Source organism: Scomber japonicus, chromosome 5 (genome assembly GCF_027409825.1).
Source record: "Scomber japonicus isolate fScoJap1 chromosome 5, fScoJap1.pri, whole genome shotgun sequence".
Classification (NCBI taxonomy): Eukaryota; Metazoa; Chordata; class Actinopteri; order Scombriformes; family Scombridae; genus Scomber; species Scomber japonicus.
In genome coordinates, this window is record NC_070582.1 from 5,769,051 (window position 1) to 5,793,838 (window position 24,788).

The 24,788-nt window shown below is 41.8% G+C and overlaps 1 protein-coding gene across 1 annotated transcript in view; it reads left to right on the forward strand.

Annotated features, from left to right (window-relative positions):
* The window catches only part of cttnbp2 (cortactin binding protein 2), a 110,516-nt gene that overhangs the window by 47,659 nt on the left and 38,069 nt on the right, over nucleotides 1-24,788 (forward strand). The window contains exons 3-6 of the mRNA XM_053318892.1: nucleotides 478-708; nucleotides 8,708-10,136; nucleotides 15,253-15,594; nucleotides 21,693-21,792. Coding sequence (XP_053174867.1) covers nucleotides 478-708; nucleotides 8,708-10,136; nucleotides 15,253-15,594; nucleotides 21,693-21,792 — 2,102 coding nt within the window. The remainder of the gene's footprint in view (nucleotides 1-477; nucleotides 709-8,707; nucleotides 10,137-15,252; nucleotides 15,595-21,692; nucleotides 21,793-24,788) is intronic.

A 24,788-nucleotide genomic window follows, 5' to 3' on the forward strand; every position in this document is an offset into this window, starting at 1 on the left:
ATTTTAGTGTTCTGAACCCTAAGCAGGACATCTAAAGAGATCCTGAAGAGATAAAAGTATGGAGCTTCTCAACAAAATAAAAGCAAAAGTTGAAAAGTTTTTACAGAAAGAAAGTTTTGAGTATCACATTTTTTCCATATTATTTCATCAGTTATCTCCCCTTCTCTCCTGTTTATCTCAGGATCGTACATCAGGTTGAGTTCAGCAAATCATTTTAAATATCTGTTTGTACTCATTTGGATCTGGAGTTGTTTTTAAAATCAGCCGTCCCGTCACATATTCAGTATTGGTTGTTGATTCCTGATGATCACATTCTGCAACATATCTAGAAAATATCAGCGATTGTGATAGAAAATGTATCCTGATTTTTATAAATTGTGTAAAACCTGCAACATTAATCCAAATAGTGTCAAAATCAATGCTTCTGAAATGTGAACAAATTAAATAATCATTTCTCCCTTTCTCTCCTCTCTTCAGGCTCAGAGGAAGGAAGTGTTTCTTCAGGAGCGCTACGGCCACTACACCCTGACTGACCCCTTCCTGGCGCTTCAGAGGGACTTCGAGTGCGGGGTCCCCGGAGGAGACAAGGAGCGGCGGCCCCTGGGCTCCAGCCCCATCTCTGTCCTCGAGGCCGTCATGGCCCACTGCAGGAAGATGCAGGAACGTATGTCCGCCCAGCTGGCCGCCGCCGAGAGCCGCCAGAAGAGGGTAAGAGCTGAGAGGTGGGGTAGGGGGGCAGGAGGGGGAGAGGAGGGGGAGAGGAGGGGGAGTTTATACAGTTACCCCCCCACACTGTATTTAAACTAAGTTGTTGTCATGCGGGGAGTTCCGGTCCTCTGAAATGAGGCCAACGCGGAAGTAACTTAGAACTGCATTCTATCAAAAGGCCACCAGGGGGCGACCGTCTCTATACAAGTCAATGGAGAATTCACCAACTTCTCACTTGATTTCTAACCTCAGTAAACATTTTCAAAATGTGTTTATGGTCTCAATCGCTAGTTTAAAACCTTCTTCAATGCAGTATGATGTTCATTTGGGACATTTTGGCCTCCCTGATTTTATATGTGATGATAAAGCAGGGTATGCATTAGGGCGTGGCTATGTCCTGATTGACAGGTTGATTGACCAATGTCCTCGAGATCCAGCCCTCGCAACCATAGCAACCTCCCCGCTCCGCCTATGGCTCCGCCTCATGCCCATATGAGTAGAATCCGTGTTTTTATTTTTCCCAGCATGCACCTGAAATTTTCAAGATGGCGCTGCCTAGATTCGAAACTATTGGCTTCTGAGCAGCAGTCCACAAACCAATGGGTGACGTCACGGATGTTACGTCCATTTCTTTTATACAGTCTATGGTTGTTGTCTAAACACTGTTCAGGGCTAAATTTGACACATTATTTATATTGAGAGCTGTAAAAACACACTATACACGTGTCTTTTAGCCAGAGTCCTCTGTTGACCATGACAGCTTTAGTAAGGATTGATAGTTCTCCAATGAGATATTTCACTATGTTGAATCATCATCTTTACACACACACACACACACACACACACACACACACACACACACACACACACACACACACACACACACACACACACACTCCACTTAAAAATCAATTAATTTTACAAAATCCACATTTCATGCCCTTGACTTTTACAGACATTTGGTTTAATTTCTGTGAGTCAGTAGTCAGATTAAATGAAGGTAAATAAAAGTACGTCAGCAGATGTGGGAGAAACATTTCTGCTGTCTGACCACAAATTCTCTTCATGTACACAACGACTCAAATCTCTGCGGCTGGATTTCTCCGGAGAAAGACGTGGGAAAGGGAAAATTGAAATTGTACGCTTGTCTGTGTGTATTAATGTTTTCAGTGTTATGCATGGGGTTTTGTAGTGTATGAATGTGGGAGATATGAATAGCTGTGTGTGTGTGTGTGTGTGTGTGTGTGTGTGTGTGTGTGTGTGTGTGTGTGTGTGTGTGTGTGTGTGTGTGTGTGTGTGTGTGTGTGTGTGTGTGTGTGTGTGTGTGTGTGTGTGTGTGTGTGTGTGTGTGTGTGTGTGTGTGAGAGAGAGCTTAATTCCTATTTTCTGGTGCATCATTTCTATTTTTGATGGTTGACTGTGTGTGTTTACGAGTGTGTGTTTGTCCCAGGTCTCTTTAGGGGTATGTGGCTCTGATTAACTGTGCAGCCAGCTGTCGGCTATGGCCTGCTTCTGTCCCATTTTCTCTCTCTCTCTTTCTTTCTCTCTCTCTCTCTCTCTTTCTCTTAATCTCTCTCACTCTCCTTCCCTCTGTCTCTGTCTGTGTCAGGAGATATGGAGGTGTGAAAGTGATGTGGAAGTGTTTGGATGAGAGGCTGGTAGAATGACTGTGGGTGAATAGTAGTGAAAATACTGTGTGTGTGTGTGTGTGTGTGTGTGTGTGTGTGTGTGTGTGTGTGTGTGTGTGTGTGTGTGTGTGTGTGTGTGTGTGTCCTGTCCCTGAACTCTGTAATAATAACAGAGATGATATAGTTTTGAGCCAAATGGAGCCCTTGTAACCACCACACACACACACACATACACACACACACACAGACAGGGAGAGAGAGAGAGGAGGAGGTATGGAAGAAGGAAGGAAGGGAGAGGTAGGAGTTGGCTGTTTTGACAGGAAAGCTGGTTAAATAGATTTTTGGGACTGTGGTTAGTTTGTGTGTGTGTGTGTGTGTGTGTGTGTGTGCGTGTGTGTGTGTGTGTGTGTGTGTGTGTGTGTGTGTGTGTGAGAGAGAGAGAGAGACTATCCATGAAATGTGAATGTACAATAAATCAGTTTTAATTTCAGTCTGTTCTGGCCTGATTACTTCTTATTGTGGTACTTTTTACAAGCTCTCATTTGAAGGTTTTTAGTGGTGGAGACAGTATGGCACTTGTGTTAACGGTACTAGTGCCAAAATGTTTTTGTTACCTTGTTATGGGAACTATAGACATCATGTTTTTTTATTTCATTGTAATGTCCTAAAAAGAGCCTTAGGGCGTTTTCAAACCTGCATTTTTTGAAAGTCTGGGCTGAGTGACTCATTTAGGAAGATGTGAACACACAGCAGTACCGCACAGAGACTCCTTAGACAAGAGGAAGTGGTCTCAGTCTCGTCCCAAATTGAATTCTGGAGTGGTTCGTCTGCAGTGTGAACGTAATCCGACCAAGAACAAGACACAACTACTCGGCAAACTCTGCATGCTGGTATTCAGATGAGCCAGATTTCTTTTTTTGTGGACCCAGCATCAAATTTCTGCTTTTAATCCATTTTGAGAGAATATATTAGAGGATTATGGCAAAAATGTCTAAGTGGTGTAACCATAAAAACACTAAATTCTCAATAAAACACCATATCAACTAGTTTGGCATGATCTTACATTATATATAACAGACACTGTAATAGATTCAGAGATATGTAAACATCCTACCTGTCATGTTTGGATTGAGATGATTTAAAGAGTATCTGTATCAGTCACAGGCTTCACACTTGCCTTTATGTGTGTATTGAGGTTATACAACTACTCTGCAAACTCTGCATGCTGGTATTCAGATGAGCGATATTTGGTTTAGTCAAATTTAAAGGGTTAAAATATGAAAATAAACGTATGAATAACTTGCACATATTCTTTGTTTGTGGATCCAGCATCAAATTTCTACTTTTAATCCATTTTGAGAGAATATATTAGAGGATTGTGGTGAAAATGTCTAAGTGGTGTAACCATAAAAACTTTGTACCTTTTGTACCAGACACTGTAATAGATTCAGAGATATGTAAACATCCTAACTGTCATATTTGGATGGAGATGGTTGGATTTAAAGAGTATCTGTATCAGTCACAGGCTTCACACTTGCCTTTATGTGTGTGTTGAGGTTATAGTTTATTCATATAGCACACCGTTTCACACACCAAGGCAGTCTAAAGTGCGTTATATAAGGCAAAGAAATGCATAAAAATAACAATAAAATAGGGAAACAAAGCCATGCATCATATCTTTTATGTTTGCCTTTGTTCCAGCTGCTCAGAGTCGTTTACTAAGCCATGGGATTTGATTTTTAACAGTTCTCATAAAGAATGAAATGAACGAGGATGATCATTTCGGAAACACAGTTTTAAACCATTTTTAACAACTGTTTTCTCTTGTCGAATTCAATCTGCCCACAGACTTCACACTAGAATGACAACACAATAGGAAAATCTCCTCTCTGTTTTTGACTGAAAAACAAAAATGCACAATTACAGGGAGATAATCACTGGAATAAAGACATTATCGTGTATTTGAATGTCTCATTTCACACTACAACACCTTTTATTTGGTGAGCGTTTATAGTAAAGAGTGCTATTTTGAGGGATTGAAAACAATACACTATTGTGGATCAAAGGTTAAAATGAGAGAGAAAAAGATTAATTTTTACATTGATCTGCTTTAATGTGGAAATAGCCAACGATAATGGGGAAAACCTCACTGAGATTTTCTGCTTTCAGAGCCACAATCCCAGATGTTTGGTTGAGAAAGCTCCACGTTTGACCTCTTAAACTCAAAAGGAAACCCAGCTGTGTGGCCACAACTTCTCTGTAACCACTCACACACAGATATGCAAAGTTGACTTCAACCTTGAGAGAGTTTTTTTTCTTTCTTTTGGTTCATTTGACCCTCCGAAAAACATGCGTAAAAGGAGAGGCAGCCACCGAGCCACCGCAAAACAACGGTTAACCTTCTCTAAAGCGCAGAATAAATCACCATGTCGCCACGGATTTCTCGGTGGCACATAAACACTCAACAAACAGGACGGGATCCCAAAATTGTTTCGCTGGGAGCTCGTAAAAAAACAAAAAAAAAAAAAACGGCCGAATGTGATGACACAATAACAACAAGCCCAAACTGTTGAAAGACACAGGCTCAGTGCGCTCAGAGAGGGATCTTCTGGTTGCTGGGTAGAGTGAATTTCACCCGGATTGTCCGTGCTATCTTTATCCCCTCCATCCGTTTCCACTCTTGTCATCCTCCCGTGAGTAAGCTGTTGAATTATCCATGAGGTCTTAGGCAAGCTGAAGGCAAGCAGGCAGTTGTACGTAACACACTCTGAATCGGTTTATGGGAATAATGAAGACACCCCCGCTCCCTCTTTCCATCCATCCCTCCCTCCCTCCCTCCCTCCCCTTCTCCTCTATGAATCAGTCATGAAGTTGGAGGGAAAGGCCCCCACCAGTACTGGCACCTTCACCTCCACAACAGTAACAAACCCTCCCAACAGCGGTGGAGAAACACTGTATTTGTTAGTGTTTTGTGGGTAAACATGCCGCCCCAGTGTTGTTCATATTGTGTTGTGAAGCTGAATTTGGAAGCAAGGTCACGACCGCCTTTTTCTTAAAATAGTCGCTCGGGCCTCCTCCTTCACTTCCTCCGTCTGAATAGGAGGCTTTATTCGTTTCCTTACAGCGGCAGGTTTGCAGCTTTTTATTTAGGCGAGATTTTGATTTTAAACTCCACTTAACCTTCGTGTCGTCCTCCCGGGTCAAATTGACCCCATCTGTTTTGACTGTTCCTTCTTTCCTCCCTTCCTTCCTTCAGTCTGTTCTTCCTCCCTCCTTTCTTCCTTCCTCCCTCCTTCCTTTGTCTTTTCCTTCCTCCCTTCCTTCCTTCCTCCCTCCTTTCCTTCCTTCTTCCCTCCTTCCTTCCTTCTTTCCCTCCTTCCTCCCTCCTTTCCTGCCTTCCTCCCTCCTTTCCATCCTTCTTTCTTCCTTCCTTCCTTCCTCCTTTCCTTCCTTCCTCCCTCCTTTCCTTCCTTCCCTCGCTCCTTTACTTCCTTCCTTTGTCCTTTCCTTCCTTCATTCCTTCCTTCCTCCCTCCTTGCCTTCCTCTCCTTCTTTCCTCCGTCCTTTCCTCCTTCCTTCCTTCCTTCCCTCTTTCCCTCCTTCCTTTCCTTCCTTCCTCCCTCCCTCCCTCCTTTCCTTCCTTCTTTCTTCCTTCCTTCCTCCTTTCCTGCCTTCCTCCCTCCTTTCCTTCCCTCCCTTTTACCCTCTTTCCTTCTTCCTCCCTCCCTTCCTTGACTCGAGGACAACAGGAGGGTTAAATATTTCATCGAACAGTAGGGGGTCTCTGTTTCAGGATTCATCGGTGCTAACTGAGGTGCCTCCGAGGTACCCCCGCTTTAAAAAGAAAAGGGAGCTCCAGTTTAATGTCATTATTATTTCACATCACTGTAGATGATGCAGCAGAATATGCTCATGCATATGGATGACAAAGTTTTTAAGATTTTTACACTGTGCTGTCGGGTTAAATTGTGTTTTTAGAAAGAAAGTTGTCTCAGAGGGGTGTTCGTCTTGACAAAAAAAAAAAAAGCTGACACTGCATTTAAAAAAAGAAAAGAAAAGGATCCTCGTTAGTTTTAATGAGACCGCTGCGTTGACACCAGGAATCTTCAAAGACCCCCCCCCCCCGCCCCCCCTAAAAAAAAAAACATATAGCCACAGCAGCAGATTACAAGTTTTAACCAGCAAGCCTCTTTACCTGCTTGAATATCACGCTGGTTGTAGCTTGTTGTAGTGTTTACAGTTTCCTTTGAGTGTTGAGAGAAAGACGGAGTAGAAAATCATAGCTGCCTCAAAGGAAATAAAATGCTTGCTGGTGTCTGTGTGTTTTGATAAGCCTGCAGACTGAAAGGTCCTGGTTTGTACTCGAGCTTCTTGTTAGTACTTGTAGCAACATGTCCGCACCAGTACAGACATTCACTGTGTTTTGTCACAGCCTAATGGAGAGAGCCTTGGATTTTAAAGAAGTGTAAAACTTTAAAATGAGATCAGACACAAATCCTGGATTCAAAAGGGGAGAAACTAGATTTAACAGGAAGGTAACTCACTGCTACTGTCAGGGTTGGGTTACAGATTACTAGTTACCTTATTTAAAATGTAATAAGTTATGTGACTATTTCAATTACTTCATCAAAGTAGATTTTGGAATATGAAATAAAGACATTGGTGAATAAAGTCAAAAGTCTGGCATGAGCTTAATTGGTACTGTGACACCATTCAAGCCTTTTGTGTAGAACTATATGGAAAAGAGTCTTCATGCTCGTTCAACTTTCCTGGATAAATAAGAAAGGGGATTTTTTTGGGGGGTGTTCTGGTAATTTAAGACCCAAGGCAGCAACCGTGAATTGAATTGAATTGAATGAAATATGATGAACAATCCTGCCTGGTTTCTATCTATACTGCCTCGTTATGTGTCACCACCTTGACATCACTGCTGCATGTGTTTTCAGAGGCATTAGGCTGACTTACAACAGATATAATCCACACCCAATTAGCAGCTAGTCGTAGCACCTCCTTTTTAGTAACAACTGGCGCTCCCTAAGTGAGCTCCCCCCCTTTTGCTTCTAAACCTCCTCAGTATCAGCTGGCAGTGACATGCACTCCCCGGTGGCTTGGAACCGACAAAGTGGAGGAGGACATGAGGGGGAGAGGAAAGAGGGACTCTCATTTGGGACGGGGGTGGTGGAAGGGGTGACATACCCTTTTGTTTGAAGCTTGTTAGAGTGATTGGGGTACTGGCAATTGGGTGGAGAGCCTCGGTTAAGCCCTGTTACCCTCTGTGAAGCCAGCGCTGAGCTAACAATAGCTGTGACGCTCCAGATATAGAGGCCAGAGCTTTGACAAGTCATCGAAATTCAACCGTATGCAGTGAGGGTGTCTACTCTGAATAGATTAATTGGACTCTTTTCCCCAAGCCACCCCATGGATTAACAAAGTGCCTGTTTGTGGAGATATACACATCTATCTTGCCGGTCCATTTAATCGAGCTATTTTGTCTGATTTATTTGAATAATCTGACTCGTTTATGCTCTTCTTGAGAAACAATCGTTGTGGCTCGTTTTAACTTTTTAACAAATGACTTTACCCCAGGGTGTAAACAGCTTCACTTTCTATCTAACACTAAATGACAGACTAACCTGAAGTAAAGGGTTGGTAGCCAAAGTTTTCTGTGGTTCAGGTGATAAATACTTTCAGGATGCATGTGATGCCGAGAGCGCTAAGATTGGCAGAATGACGCCAAGAGTGACGGTGAGGCAGGTGTCATGAGAGCAGCATCTGATTTATGTGAAATCTGTCTGTGAGTGATAGCGGTCACATAACCGCATACGTTTTGAGGTTCAAGGAACATGTACAGTATGTACAGAAAAAAAGGAGGGGGAGGAAGAGGTATGGATGATGTCAGCAGCGTGTCACATGCGTATCATAAGAGACATTTAGTAAATCTGTAACTGAAGACAACATGGCACCTGATAAGTGTATGCATGTGATCTCATATTTGCTCACTTATGTAATGTTGAGGTTAAGGCTGCAAGTAATAAGTGTGTTCAATTACTGTGTTTTTCAATTATTTATTTACTCTATAATTTTCAGAAAATGGACAATAAAGATATTCAATCTGCAATTGTTTAAAACTGGAAAAGTCTTTACACTTGAGAAGCTCGAAACTGCAAATTTAGCTTTTTTTACCTAATAAATTATTTCAATAATCAGTTGATTAACATTAAAATTGTTAACTTAACTTTCCAACAATCACTTAATCATTTAATTCATGAGCATTATATGAGTCTGTGTGTCTGCATAGCTCAGTATCTATAGAACATGTGTCTCTCTTATTGATGTTCTTCTGTCCACTGACTGTATCATTTTTCTCACAGCTGGAGATGGAGAAGCTGCAGCTCCAGAGTCTGGAGCAGGAGCACCGTAAGCTGACGGCACAGCTGAAGGACGAGCGCGAGAAGAACAAGCACATCGTCATGATGCTGGTGCGGGAGTGCAAACAGCTGGCCACGCGGGTGGTGGAGGAGTCCCAGAGGTTTGACGAGCTCCAGGCTCGCCTAGACGAGGAGAGTCGCACCTCTGGCCGGCTGCAAGGGGAACTGAGCACCGAGCGGCAACGTAGCCAACAGATGGAGGCCAAGATGGAAAAGCAGCTGTCAGAGTTTGACACGGAGCGGGAACAGCTGCGTGCCAGGCTGGGTCGTGAGGAGGCCGAGAGCCAGAGTCTGCGGCAGCAGGTGGAGCAGCTCAGGACTGAACGGGGCGATGGGAAGGATGGCGCTGCTGTCGCCCAGCCTGCTGCTGCTGGAGCAGAACCTGCTGCCACCAGCTCACCACCCAAGCCTAAAGCTCTAAATTCTGTTTCCGTAGCCACAGAGCCGATCAGTTCTCGAACGGCATCTTGCCAAACGGACCTGCCCCAAACTGAGGTGGAGGGTCCCAAGAAGGCTCCCCTCTCTATACCCGTCAAACCAGCCCCTGCCAACTATGTGGGCCTGAGTCTGCCAAAGTCGACTGCCCGGGGAATTGTCCACAGCAGCTCAGGAGGACTGGCACAGACAGAGAATGGCTCAGAGGGCCAAACCCCCCATGGCTTACCCACCGGGGTCAGCCCACGTGTCCAGGCAGCCCGCTACAAGTTCCAGGAACAGGACCAAAACGGCACGGCCTCCCAGAGTCCTCCAGCCCGTGATCTCTCCCCTACTAACCGTGACAACTTTGCAGCCAAGCAGCAAGCACGCCACACCGTCACGCAGGTTCTTTCTCGCTTCACCAGCCCTCCAGCAGGAGGCACTGGACCGCTGCGTCCTGGCCTGCCCCACTCCGCCTCAGAGGGAGGCCCTTTTCCCGGTCGCCTGAGCCACCCCATCGGCATCAAGTCGCCCACGGTGGCCAGGATCGACCGGGGAAACCCCCCTCCTATCCCTCCAAAAAAGCCTGGGCTCTCCCAGACCCCCTCTCCTCCTCATCCACCCATCAAGGTGGTTGGAGACAGCAGCCGCTCTCCTGGGGCGGGGCTAAAACCAGCTACGCCCCAGCTGCCGCCCAAACCTGCCCTGGACCTGGTCCCGGCCCTGACGGCCTCTCAGGTGGGTGCCTGCTCGCCCTCTCGTTCCCCGGGGCCCAGCCGGGGCCCTCAGCGGCAGCCGGCAGCAGCATGTGCAGAGTGCCCCCCCGTCATCAGCCCTGCCACCAATGTCAGTAGCCCCTCCTCCATAAACCCCCCTTCCACCTCCTCCTCCATTAGTGCTCCATCCTCCCGTAGCCCCCGCGCCTCAGCAGGCAGCCCCCTGGCAACAGCATCAGGTAAAGGGGCACCTCCGCGCTCCATCTCCCTCTGGTTCTCCCCACTGCCTCTTTTCTTTGACTGTCTTTCCATGGCGTTAGCCTAGCATAGCATAGCATAGCCTAGCATAGCATCAGGGCACAGGGAAACTAGTCTAACCACAGCAATGCAACGCAGAATAGCACATGGGTCACTTCAGTCTACCCCTGAACCTAAATTACCTTTGCAAGATCCGATGTCGCTCACTGCACTCTCTCTCTCTACTCATCTCTTTCTCTGCCCTTAATATGTTCTCCCTTTGGGCGCCTATCGTCTCCCATGTTGTCACGTTAGCCCTGTTGGTGTCAGTATCAACAGCGGACATTGACAACATGTCGCTTAACATGTGCCTGACTGTTGCTCAGAGACCAGAGGTTAGTTATCCAACGGCAGAATGAGCACGTCAGAGTTGAGCTGAGGCAAAGCAGACATTTCCCCCTCTCGTGTTTTTCAGTTTGGTTTGTAGGCCTTCCAACCAGTAACCCCTGTCCTCTCTGAAGCTGATGCCAGAGGCTGCTCTCTCCTCCCCCTTCCCTCCTTCCCTCCTTCCATCCTTCCATCCTCCAGTAGCTTGCCATGACCACTCTTTTACTTCCTGCTCTTCCTGTGCTAGCTTTCATTAACCCCTCCCACTGAGCATTTCTGCCTCCCGTCATCATCATCATCATCGTCAGCAGAAGCACCTCTGTTTGTGCTTTTGATATAAATGTCAGCATTTAAATTTAATCGGTGATGTGCTTGTAGTGCTATGTTTGGTTAAGAATAATTGTGTTTTATTACAATTTTTGGGTTTTATTTTTATAGGCAGTCATTGCTGTCAGAGATTATTACATTCTACTCACCATTACTGAGATCTGGGAATGCAGAGATATCACTAAAAAGGAAGTCCAACTGGATAGAAAATGTTGGCAGTCTGGCAATCAGGTTTTAAACAAACCTTCAGGTCAGCCAAACTTTATTTGGATGAGAAAATGAAGACGAATGCAAAAAAATTATCACCCAAGCTGTCAGTTGTTAACATCCATTACAGATTACGGGCCAAATCTCATGTTCAGTTTTGACCTTACATCCATCAGTTGTTGCACACACAGTTAGTTTTCCTGTGCAGTGACAATGAAGGATTACTCGTGACAGTTTTAATGTTCTTACTTTATTAGATATGACAAAACTTGACGTCTGATTTAACGCCAAGAACTTGGAGAAACGTTGTGTTCCAAGTTATCTTATCTGAAAGAAATGATGATAAAGCCCAATTTGTAATAAACCCATAATTATTCTTTACGAATCATGTGCAGTGAAATCTGACTGAACACACATTTGCATCTTTTTGTTTTTTAGATTTAAGAATTTAAGCATGAAAAAAACAACAATAAAACAAAGTAGTTGACAATTGGAAAGAAAGAAAAAAAAAAGCCCCACATCTGCAGATATGTCCATCAATAAACATCTGTGAGGAGTGCTGCCTTCCAAAAGTTATTTACTGACATTTTAAAGGTCACATGCAAGTCACTGTATCTTTTCCACTGCACACTGATCTTAAGTTAAAAAATACCAGTGTTGACAACCTTTTTTAGATATTGCATTTAATTGCAGCATCTCCCATTTAAGACTCTGATGAAGCTGCAGAGTAGTTCTAGGTGGTAATTCTGCTACTCCTCAGATTTAAATCCAGGCTATAAAACTCACCTGTCAGCAGCCAACCTGTTTTTTTTCTCCACTTTTTTTTATATTTTTCTAACTTACTCTTTACCGTCACCCACTTCCACAGAAAGTGCAGCCATTGCAGCTACTTTTATCTCTGTCCTTGAGATTCTCCACTGCACTTTTTTTTAATACTCCCTTTCGTAAATCTCTCCTCAGTCTGTGACACACATTTCTGCACTGAAACTCTTCATCCTGACTTTTTCAAACTAATTTTTTAACCCACTCTGTCCAGTAACAGCAGTATGGCTAAAAGTAGCATCTGTAGTGTTTAGCTTAGCATCTTTTATTAATAGTTAGTAGATTTAGCATAGTTATTGGTGGGTTTAATATTCAGGTCTTTTTTTTTCTGTCCTTTACTTCATCTTGTTTTGTTTGTTGTGCTCAATCATGCATCATTTAGCTTTTCTAATTGCATTGAAAAATAATGTGTGTATTTATATTGTGTGTGAATATTGTGGATGATTGATTGTACTGAAACATGAAACTTGAACGCTATCTATCATCTGGCTATTAATCTGATTAGGCGACAGACTCTGCTGTCAAAGGATTGCAGAACGCCTCGCATGATGATTCAATTATGGATATTTTTATTACAGCGTTCCTGCAGTCTTGAGAAACCTCCTGGAAAAAGCTTTGAATTTAAGGAGTGTTTTCCAGGATGGACGGGGGGAAAAATACCTGTTTTTATGTTTTAAAATGGAAAGATGTTAAATGCTGATATTAACAGTCAGTGATGGATATGAACAACTTGTGATCTAAAGTCTTAAAAAAATATTATTTTTTTATGAAACACAGTAAGACATTGAACATCTTGCTAATGGTTGAGATGTTCTGTCTTGTTGTGATTCACTGTATTCAGACTTCACAGTGTGATAAGAAGCTAATTTTCTGTGGAAGATTTCATACGTGCCACCTGAATGTCTGAATCCTCCTGTGAGTTGTGTTTGAGGAAAATCTCCATTAACCTCTTAAACTCAGCCTCCCTGGTGGTTGGAGCTTGTGCTTTGCGGCAACAGTATTGTTCAAACATGGATTTATTTAAAATTCTAGTGGTGATCCCAAAGGTAGCCGGCTGAATTTGAGAAAAATGTGTGTAAAATGAGGAAACAAGACCAGGAATATTTTGGTTTCATGCTAGCCATAAAAACTAAGCAGTGCGAGGTTGCTTTTTTGTTTTGTTTTTTTAGTTTAACTTTCCTGTCGTCCTGCTGGGTCAAATTGACCCGTCTGTTTTGACTGTCTGTTCCTTCCTTCCTTCCTTTCTTTCCTCCCTCCCTCCCACCTTCCTTCTTTCCTCCCTCCCTCCTACCTCCCTCCTACCTTCCTTCATCCTCCCTCCCTCCTACCTTCCTTCTTTCCTCTGTCCTCCTTTACTCCCTTCCTTTCTCCCTCCCACCTTCCTTCTTTCCTCCCTCCCTCCCTCCCTCCTACCTTCCTTCTTTCCTCCGTCCTTTCTTCCTTCCTTTCCCTTCCTCCCTTCCTTCTTTCCTTTCCTTCCTTTCTTTCCTCCCTCCCTTCCTCCTTTCTCCTTTCTTTCCTTCCTTTCTTCCTTCCTTCCCTCCTTCTTTTCTTCCTTCTTCCTTCCTCCCTTCCTTCCTTGACTCAAGGACAACAGGAGGGTTAAAGCATTTATCTCCAACAACAAAAAGCACAAACAGACTATACATGATGCTATGATACAGTGTGAAAGGGTTATTTTTCTACATGGAAGGAAACTAAACATTTAAAGCACATTTAAGGAGGCAATCAGTGTTTTTAAGAGGTTAAATAAGAAAGTTAAACAGGAGTTTTGGTTAAACAGGAATTTTAACTGGTAAAGTAAGTGAGTGAAGCCTTAAATCCACACATTTACTGGCTTAGACTGAACCAAAGCCAACCAAAAGTATGTCGTTTAACCTGTTTACCTGTTTTTTTCACATAAACCTCCCGTAATCCTACAGATTTTAAAATAAATAATTAACCACCACATGAGTTTTTTAGTCAAGAATAGCTTCAGGGTAGAGCAATAAAAACTACCTGCGTTGCTCCTTTTTTTTCTTCTTTTCTTTTTTAGAGGTTTAATATTTAATTTCGGAGGTGCTCCAGTGACTCACTGAAAGTAAATGAACCTACAGAGCAGTTTGCAATTCCAGACACGCTCTCTTTGATGTTCGGTTCATTAACTCATACATACATATGAAGCAACAGTGTCAATTTTACATCAAAGTGTGTATGCGTGTGTGTGCGTGTGTGTGTTAGCATTTGATGAAAGGTATCTGGACTTTACAGTTAGTTGAACTTTCTCTTGTGAGCCGATGTTCAAAGTTAAAGCTCCTCAGCCTTTTGTTTCATCTCAAGTTGCTTTAACTTTGATAAAAATCATGATCCATGCCGCTGTCTGACAACGTCATAGATTTTGAATCATCTTTTTCCAACTTTTTGTTAAAGCTGCAGTGACCAGTGAAAAGTTTGGACACCTGCTCATTCAAGGAGTTTCTTTATATATTTATTTTTTTACTAATGTCTACATTGTATAACTGTTACAACACCATAAAGAAAAAAAAATGTTTTCCAAAATGCCAAAAATGAACCAAAACTATGGGCCTAAGGCCTGGCCAAAAATAACAAAAGATGAGGAAGGCAATGGACCAGCTCAGAACTCTCCCCTCCCCCCAAAACGATAAGAAAATGCCTCACATAATCTAACGAAAGACCCCCTACTCTAAAAGAACAAAAGGAAAAAAACACACAAAAGAAAGTCTCAGGTGGTCAGAGCTGCATGCCAGGAGGAAGAGAGAAGCTCTACTCTAAGCAGGTCCACTCACTAATAGAACAGTCAAGTAGTGCTTACTTTTGTTAATATTTACTACTTATCTGTAGGCAATGTTTTATTTTGTTAGTTGTGATGTCTTCAGTATTGCTCTAAAATGTAGAAAATAGTAAAAACAAAGAAAAAGCCTTGAATGAAGAAGGTGTGTGCAGACCTTTGGTATTGTACATGAACTTTTGCCTGATATCTGACATAGATATTGTTAGAAACTTTGGGATCTCTACTAGAATTTAAAGTTCTGTGGGTTTGAGCAACGATTGACAGCACAACACGAGTTTGTGTTTGAAGCTGTGATCCACTGAGGTTAACACAACCACCGCTCCTGTCTCCACCTCGATAAAGGCTTAATTACAACTCCAATCTCTCACTTTGCTCCAGACTGCTCCTCAAATAAGAGACAGTGTGAATTAATTGTACGTGTGATGCAACTCAGGTATACTCTTCTTCCCTTCCAACCTGCCTGCTTCCTGACACCCCTCGCTTTCCCCCATGCTCAGCATTTCTAGTAGCAGTCGCCTCCTCCTGATCTTCCTCCTCCTGGTTTAACCTGTGCTGCTCCTGCTCCTCCTTCCCCCCTCCTGCAGGCTGGTGTCCCTCCGTAGTCTCGTCTCTAAGCGGCGGTGGGCCTGCTGCCCTGGACGGCGGGCGCCCCCTGCTCCTCCAAGCTGCTTCCCAGGGAAATGTCACTTTATTGTCAATGCTGCTTAACCAACCAGACCCGACCACCACCACCACCACCATCGCCACCACTAGCACCACCACTAGCACCACCTCCATGTCCACCACCAACACCACCTCTACCACCAACATCACCTCTACCACCGCCATGGAGAACAAGCCCAACCATCTCGACCAAGACCACCACCTCTACCACAACCACAACCAAACCTCTGCCTTGTTTGCTGCTGCTCAGAACGGACACTCAGGTAATTGACATTTTATTTATTAATACTGGCTGGTTGATATATAAGTGGTTGCATTAAAGTTAGTGCTGGTTGGTATTGGTCATTATAAGGTTGTAAAGGGGCTTTGCTGCCATCTCATTGCTGTGTTATTTTAAACTTTGCAGATATGTCATATGTTGGTTCCAGTATATCTTAGACTCAGTATATATAAATTTTCCTTCCTTTAGGTCCTGAAAAATAGATACAAAAATACTAAATTTAGATCCTGACATACAACAGCAGAGAGGACTTGGTAATTGCTTGATAACAGATAAATAAACCAATTTACAGACATTCTTAGCCTTGGTTGTAGAGCTGGGCAATATATTGATATCATAATGATATCATGATATGAGACTAGATATCGTCCTAGAATTTGGGTATCATATTATCGCGATATGTCATCAAATTTGTCTTTTCCTGGTTTTAAAGGCTGCATTACAGTAATATATATATATATATATATATATATATATATATATATATATATATATAATTTTCTGAACTTACCAGACTGTTCTTGCTGTTCTGTTATTGCTGTTGTCATTATATCCACATTACTGATGATTGTTTATCAAAAATTAGAGTAAATATTTTGTGAAAGCATCAACAGTCTCTACAATATTTTTGCAATATCGATATCGAGATATTTGGTCTAAAATATTGTGATATTTGATTTTGTCCATATCGCCCAGCCCTACTGTCTTTATTCAGTGCATGTAAGGTGATTTAAGCTTCAACCCTTTGCTTTAACATCTTTCACTTGAACCTGATAAGAGTTGTGTAATCTAACCACATAAATCAACCACACATCATGCATATGAGTTTGATGTTTACAGGAAGATGGCCTGATTTTTTTTTTCTTCTTCATCTTCTTCTTCTTCAGTAAATCACATACAGTGAGTCAAAGCTGCATGATGGAGCAAATCTTTTATTCAAACTGACCACAAACCGAGCATTAGCATTTGTTCTTCTCGTTGCTGCAGGCCCACAGAAAGCACACGATCATGTTTAATTTAACTCAAGTGACAATCTCAGATCTTATGTCAGCAGAGGTTATTAGCAGTGGTAAAAAAAAAAGAGGATAAAATAATTAAAATAAAGCAGGTAGCCGGGAGGTTTTGTGGTTAGAAAGTATCTTCAAACAGGAACATCGAAGTCATGCTGCTACTGAAGGCAAGACATCAGACCCTGAAATGCTCACTGTGAGTTTCTCTACAAAATAAAAGACTTAAGGCCCATTTATGCTCAACGTTAAATACGGATACGGACGGAGCCTTCTGTCTGTGCTCTGCGTTCATTTCGTCCGTATTTCTGCACGTTTCCATAAAGCTTACGGATACGGACCAAACGGAGCAGTACCACCGGAAACCATGGGGGGGGGGGGCAGTGTTGCTGTCACTACTCGATACATAGCTCTAGTGAGACACGAAGAAGAAATAACAATGGAGGAACTTTCTGAGGAACGGTTGTGCGAGTTGGTTAGAAACTTTAAACATATCGTTTTTGTCTTTTATGCAAGAGGAACATTATCAATATCTCCTCCACAGTCACCTGTTTGTTTTTGAGTTTGTTGTTGTCATAAACTTTTGACTCTGTGCTGCCCCCTGGTGGATGTATTGATTAACATCCATGCTAACGTAAAGGACGCATGGAAGTATGTGAGCAGTGATGGTAACCTCGTTTGAAACGGACGGATACATTTTCGTACGTCCGTTGAGCATAAATGGGCCCTTATACAGATATCCAGTCCACTGAGTCCACAGAGTCCACGCTTATCATACTTTCTACCCCATATCTAATACAAGAGCACGAGAGCCTCTTCTACATATTAATACACTTTACAACAGTGGAGTCACACCTGAGAGAGCGACTGTCCTTTAGGGCCTTATTCAAAGTCACCTTAGTGATGGTTTGAAAGAAGAAAATCCATTATAGCAGGAATGTTTGCAGCAGTTAATCCAAACTCTGGTTTGTTTGTGCAGGTGAGAGTCATAAAACTGAGTCTCATGTGGCACATAAAAGCAGCACAATGGCAGAAAATCCTCTGTGAGAATGTGAGGAAACAATCACCAGAAGGCTTAGTGCATAAAGTAGCTGGATGTTGGTATTAGTTTTTTTTAAACTCTTGACTATTTAAGTAAACAGATCATGAGGAAGTTATTTGGATCAGTGATGCAGAAAAACAAAACGTATGATTCGATTATGAAGAGGTTTTTTTTCTCTCTATCTCAGCAAACAAAACAAACAAGCATATATTTCCTATATTTTTACTACTATTGCTTTTATTGCTTTCCTACTTATTTATTGTTCTTTACTCTTTTTTATTGACACTTCTGTTTTCACTGTCCACTTTGCTGCTGCAAAAATGTTCATTTCCCCATATCATCTTATCTTATTTTATGTTCAGTCTCATTGAAAGCAGATTAAATTTGTTTATATCAATGCTTTGCTACTTTGGATAGAAGTGCAGTATAAATGTAATCAGTTTCCATTTACCCAAGACACTGTAGCTTTGTGTGTGTACATGCATTTATCTTATTCATGCATTTATGGAGCGACTTTATCATTATTATGGTGTCTCATGACCTCGTAAGGAACGCATCAATACATTTCATTCAGCCGTTCTCACAGAACAATCAATCCTGCCTCAAACCTTTGTTTGTATTTTTGGTGGATCACCTTCAGTTTATCAATCGATAATAATCAATACAAGCCCCTGGGTGTTTCTTGAACACTATACTTTCAGATCAATCACCCAGCTGACCGATACCACTGAAAAGGTTCCCCTTCACGCTCACCTATGCAATAAAATCAATGCTTACACTTTGGTGCTTTGGACAGAAGGGGCCATAAAATGATAGATGCTATTTAACCGAAACTGAACATCCAGTATTTAACCATTTTGAGAAATATGGTGACAAAGTCATTAATATTAATTTATGTCATTCTCATTTGCTGGCAGGTGAGAGATTTGGAGATTTATTTAATTTATTTGTAAAGGGACCATGTACAATATTAAACATAAATGCTCCCATTTGATGTATTGATGTACCAGAGTTAGCTTAAAACTAATTAACAGTCCCCCATGGCAGGTCACAAGGTGTTAAAATCATAAACAGGACACCTCAAACAAAACATTTAGCCCTGAGTTTAATCACTGCTCTACATCAGTGCACAAAGGATGTTAAACTAGGAGTAACCACAACATAGTATTTTCTCCTGATGCTGTTTCACCAGATAAAAACTCTCACTAACAGACTATCAGATAGAAAAACCCGCAAACAAAATATATTATGGGTTGAACAGTAAAGTTGATGAAGGACATGCCATTCAGCTTTGGGTTAGCTTTTGTCTCTGCCTTGTCCATTATTTTCATGCCTCAGGATACCTAAATATGAATTCAGGCCTTTAGCCAGGATTTTAGAATCTAGCAAGTACAACCTTATGCCTCATTAGAGATCATTTTACAATACATTTACATCATAAACAGGATTGTTTCATCGAACTCAGTAGATTTGTGCAGAATTCCAAGATCTTAAATCTGCATTTAGCTGATAAATGCTCCACTGTGTCTGTTTGCTGTTTGGCGCTGAGCAGGAAGCACACAGCAGGTATATACTATTCTATTAAGTTTGTATTGTAAAGCTTAGAAGAGCCAAGTGGCTGCTGTCGGGAGTTCAGCACTCAGTTTAAGATTAACTTGTTTACAGCAATGTTTGAATGATGTTACTCTCAGTTAATCTGCTTGTTCTCACAAACATGAAAGTCGTGTTAAGTCTGTATTACGATGTCAACGATGTCAGCGAGAAGACAAAGCCCTGGTACTCATGGACGCTTCACATGTGCTGCTGTAAAGTCTGTAATTGCATGAGCTGCGGCGGCTGATCCCGTTATGTTGGCTGCCATCAGACGGAGATGGAGCGTCATGTGACAGGGCTCTAACCTCAGCGTGGCAGGGATGTCATGTACGAGCTCGTTCAGCTGACACATACAGAAAGTTACCCACAGTGGCAGTGCATATAATCACACACTGAATAATTAATGCATGTAGAGCACTATCACACACACACACACACACACACACACACACACACACACACACACACACTGCAGGTGTATCAAGATGTGCTTCCCTGCTAAGATGTTTAGTAACACTCGGCCAGTCGAGGAGCATTGATCCATGAACACGACTAATGCAGCTGGAGGTCGACTGTACTGCCTGCTGTGATAGGTGGGCCAACACTGAGAGGGGACACACACACATATACACACACACACACACACAGACACACACACACACACACACAGACACTATGGTTTTCCCCTCTCATCTTATCCCATCATCTCACCGCCCCTACTTCACTATCTCACTGTCTCACTACACAAATGAAACATTTTAAAGCCAACATATATGTTTTAAACCCACACACACACATGCACACACACACACACACACACACACACACACACACACACACACACACACACACACACACACACACACACACACACACACACACTATGCTTTTCCCCTCTGATCTTATCCCATCATCTCACCGCCCCTACTTCACTGTCTCACTACACAAATGGTTTATATGTTTTAAGCCCACACACACACACACACACACACACACACACACACACACACACACACACACACACACACACACACACAGATGGTTGAGTCTATAATGTGAAAACATGAAAACCCACAAACCTTCCCGTAATGACAGAGCAACACATTTACCTCAGCAAAGAGAAAGCCAGGCCGTTATTACTGAGGCTAGATCTACTTTATTTTTTATTTTCTATTTTTTTTCACTCAACCCACATACTGTTAGTACCTTGTGTCTCCTATATATGTATTTTTAGTATTTTTCTTCTGATGCACTATAGAGAGCCGAAGTCCTGCTCCAGCTGCAGTTTAATTAGCTGTCATTTTCTTTCATCGTTCTCTATAAAAAATAATAATAAAATAAAAAAATCTAGAGCACTCTCTGCCTATATAATTAAATAAATGGCTACTCTACAATAATACTAGGGGTTTAAAATCTGACCAGCTTGTCATATTAATAAAGATAAAAAGGCTGCTTTGTTAGGATTCATAACTTCAGCTCTAATAGGGGCTTTGATCGTGCCTCTGGCTCAGACTCATGGGATGTGCAGTCATAGGAAGCTAACAACGTTTTGTCTTGCTGATGATGTGCTTATTTTTATTTGATTATTTTTTTTTGCTATCCGGCTCAGATGTAGATATGGAATGAATATGGACAGAAGAAAAGCAGTACCATGTTTAATATTATCAGATGAGACCCTCAATGAGGAGACACATTGGAAACAGATGCTCTACAACAGAGGTGTCAAACTCTTTTTCATTCAAGGGCCACATACACACCAATTTGATCTTTGTGGGCTGGATCATTAAAAAAGATGGAGGGAAGGAAGGAAATAACAAGGGAAGGAAGGAAAGACGGGCAAAAGGAAGGTAGGGAAGAAAAAAGGAAGGACAGATGGAAGGAAGGAAGGAAGGAAGGAAGGAAGGAAAGAATGAAGGTAGGAAGGACAGATGGAAGGAAGGAACAAAGAAAGGAAAGAATGAAGGTAGGAAGGACAGATGGAAGGAACGAACGAAGAGAGGAAAAAGGAAGGAATGAAGAGAGGAAAAAAGGAAGGAAGGACAGATGGAAGGAAGGAAAAGAACACAGGAAGGAAAGTGGGCCGGATTGCTCCCCTCAGCGGGCCTGTTCTGGCCCACGGGCCGCATGTTTGACACCCCTGCTCTACAATATTAAAAAAGCTCAATATGATGTTTGTTACTGATTTAAGTCATTCATAAAATTTCTAGCATAGATTTTGGAGGGTTTTTCCTACACAACCATACACTCTCATCACCTGCAGTATCCATGGCAACAAAAGCACATGGTTGCTAGTATCATTTCCTCCTAGATTTTTGGGTAGTTATTGTTTAAATCTATTCTTCTATTTCTGCTGTCTTTCACTATTTGTTTTTATGGTGTTCAATTATAATTTATCTTCCTTTTTCTCTCCCTCTCTCTCTCTTTCTTTCTTTCCGTCAGAGTGTGTGAAGCTGCTGCTGTCTTCCGGTTCGTCTGTTGATGTTTCGGATGAAAATGGATTCACACCTTTACACTTTGCTGCCGCCCACGGCCACTGCAGGTGAGCTGGCACAGATCCTCCTCTTCTGCTGTTACTCCGCAGAAATCCCTCTTATTAGAGAGTTTTGACATTTTTCAGTTTATCAGTTCTCATAATTTTTGTCTTACTGATTTGTGGTTGCTTGAATAATGAGGTAACTAATCAAACTCTAGTTTTGACTAGAGCTGCAACTATTAGTCGATTAGTTGAATGAATTGAATTATTTTTTAAAGCAAAACATGCCAAATAATTAACAACTCCAGGTACTTAAATCTGAAAACTTTGCTGCTTTTCTTTAGTCTTACATTGCAAATAAATTGATTTGTTTTGTCTCACATCTGCTGACTTTAATTTGGGCTCTAGAAAATGATGATGGTCATTATTTAAAGAGAAGATAAGATGCCTTTATTGTCACTGTACTTAAAATACAATGAAATTGATAGTGACCATCACAGTGCTATTTTGACCTACTACTACTGCATGCATACATACATACATACATACACACATACACACATACACACATACATACTTACATACATACACACACATACATACATACATACATACACACATACATACATACATACATACATACATACATACATACATACATACATACACACACACACACACACACACACACACACACACATACATGCATACATACACACACACACATACATACATACATACATACACACACACACACACACACACACACATACTTGCATACATACATGCATACATACATACACACACACACACACACACACACACACACACACACATACATACTTACATACATACACATACTTACATACATACATACATGCATACATACATACATACATACATACACACATACACACACACACACACACATACATACATGCATACATACACACACTCACACACACACACACACATTCAGCAACACACACAATCAAGCATGATCCATCATAAAACTATACAACAAAACGAAGGCAGGTAAAATTAAGACAAGGCAGGTAAGTAAAAAAAAAAGAAAGTGCTATTAGTGGAGTTTTTTTCCCCGTCATGTAAAAAGTTTCCTGATTAATCAATAATGAAAATAATAATCATTAGCTGCAGCTCTAGCCTAGAAGAGTCTTAACCATCCTCACAATGCCTCTGTGATACCTTCAGTTAATCCCACTAGCTGGTTACTTGTTGTGTCACATCTCTATTACTTGACTTGACCGCCCTCTTCGTGTGCCACTGCAGTATTATGTGTGTAGGTTTTTTTTTTTGGTAAAACGATGACTCATCACATATTTTGCTTGCGAGACGAGCGCAGCTTGAATGTCCTGCTCGGACCGATAGCCGGTAACCTCTCCAGGTTTAGTTGCCAAGCAGCAGTGCCGGGCGTGTCTGCTCGATACTGTCACCTCACCGTTTTCAAACTGTGGCTTTTGTGGTTTACATTGTAGGCTGTCAGGTTGAGACTAGTCCGATGCATCACTCACGGAGATTGTATGAGGTGATTTCCCAAAGCTAAAATAAACCCAGATCAGAGCTTAAACCGGACAGCTGCCGTTCATGTTTGCAGCTTGACTTCCTTTTTCTGCTGATCCGGTCGTTTCTCCTCCTGAAGCATCACCAGAGCCGCTCGGATTATGAATTATTAACCAAGAGGGAAACATCTGCTCCTACACTATGCATGGTGCACTGTCAGGTCTGATCAGTCATATTGATCCTTGAGGTATAGGAGGGATGAATCTGAAGCTTTACAGCCTGAGACGGATCTGTCAGCTACAGTGGCGAGTGTGTGTCCACGCTGCCAAAAAAACACGATGCCCTGGACCAGCTGGGGAATGTGCAGTGTTGTAATATCTGATCACAGTGTTATAAATAGCATGGGGATATCCAAAAGGCACGCTGAGACACACACACACACACACACACACACACACACACACACACACACACACACACACACACACACACACACACACTCACACACTCACACAATCTGAGAGTTGGCTTTATGGGGTTAACTCATTTTTCAGTGGACTGCATTAATCCGCTCTCTCACTACTAGCGGAGAGCTGACTGATGTCTTCCCTCGTCTATGAACAGGTGGTGTACACACTCACAACTTCATAGTGTGTGTGTATGTGTGTGTGTGTGTACCTTTTTATTTCTGTGCATCTAGGTATGCATATTATTACATTGGCATGTAGGGTACAGCTGTATGTTATGTATAAAACATGCATATGTGTCATATCAAGAGGTTGACCTATAAGTGTATTTTTCTACTGTGTGTGTGTGTGTGTGACTGTAAATATAGAAAGTTAAGCTCCACTGTTAATTATAATGAGTTATGACAATGAAAGAACACGAATACAACAAAATATACAATATATATAAACTTTAATTATGGAAAATAAAGGTCAAGTATACATTTAACATGCAGCCCACGGTTATTGCTGCAGTTTACAGCACTTATAGGCTTATTTTAGCATTTTCCGTCACACACATACTGTAGAGAGATACATGTGTGATAACCAGTATCTGTTTATCTCTGGACTGGTGAGGACTGTTTCTGACTACTGGAACGGACTGACAATGAAAATGAAGTTATATACTGTACTCCCTGTTCTCAAGTGTCTTTCATAAAATAGATGAAGAGGGCCACAAATTTAAAATAAGAAGACATCCTAGGAGGCAGACTGTATGTCTTGCTCTTCATTCATCATGATGCACAGTATTTCCATTGTATCCATACGTTTATATTTTCAATTGTGATGCGGATGTGATGTGATACTCAATGTAATTATAACATTGGTTCCTCTTCTATTGTGCCTTACCTCCTAATAAAAATATTAACACAAAAAGAAATGAAATAGATGAAGCACTGCAAATGTATCTTGATTCTGATTTTTATTTCGGTCTTTGAGTTCAGTGAAATAAAATAGAAATCAATCACAGAACAGAAACAGCAATGATTGACAAGATGTATAACACCTACCCTTCCTGTTATGTTGTACTGTATA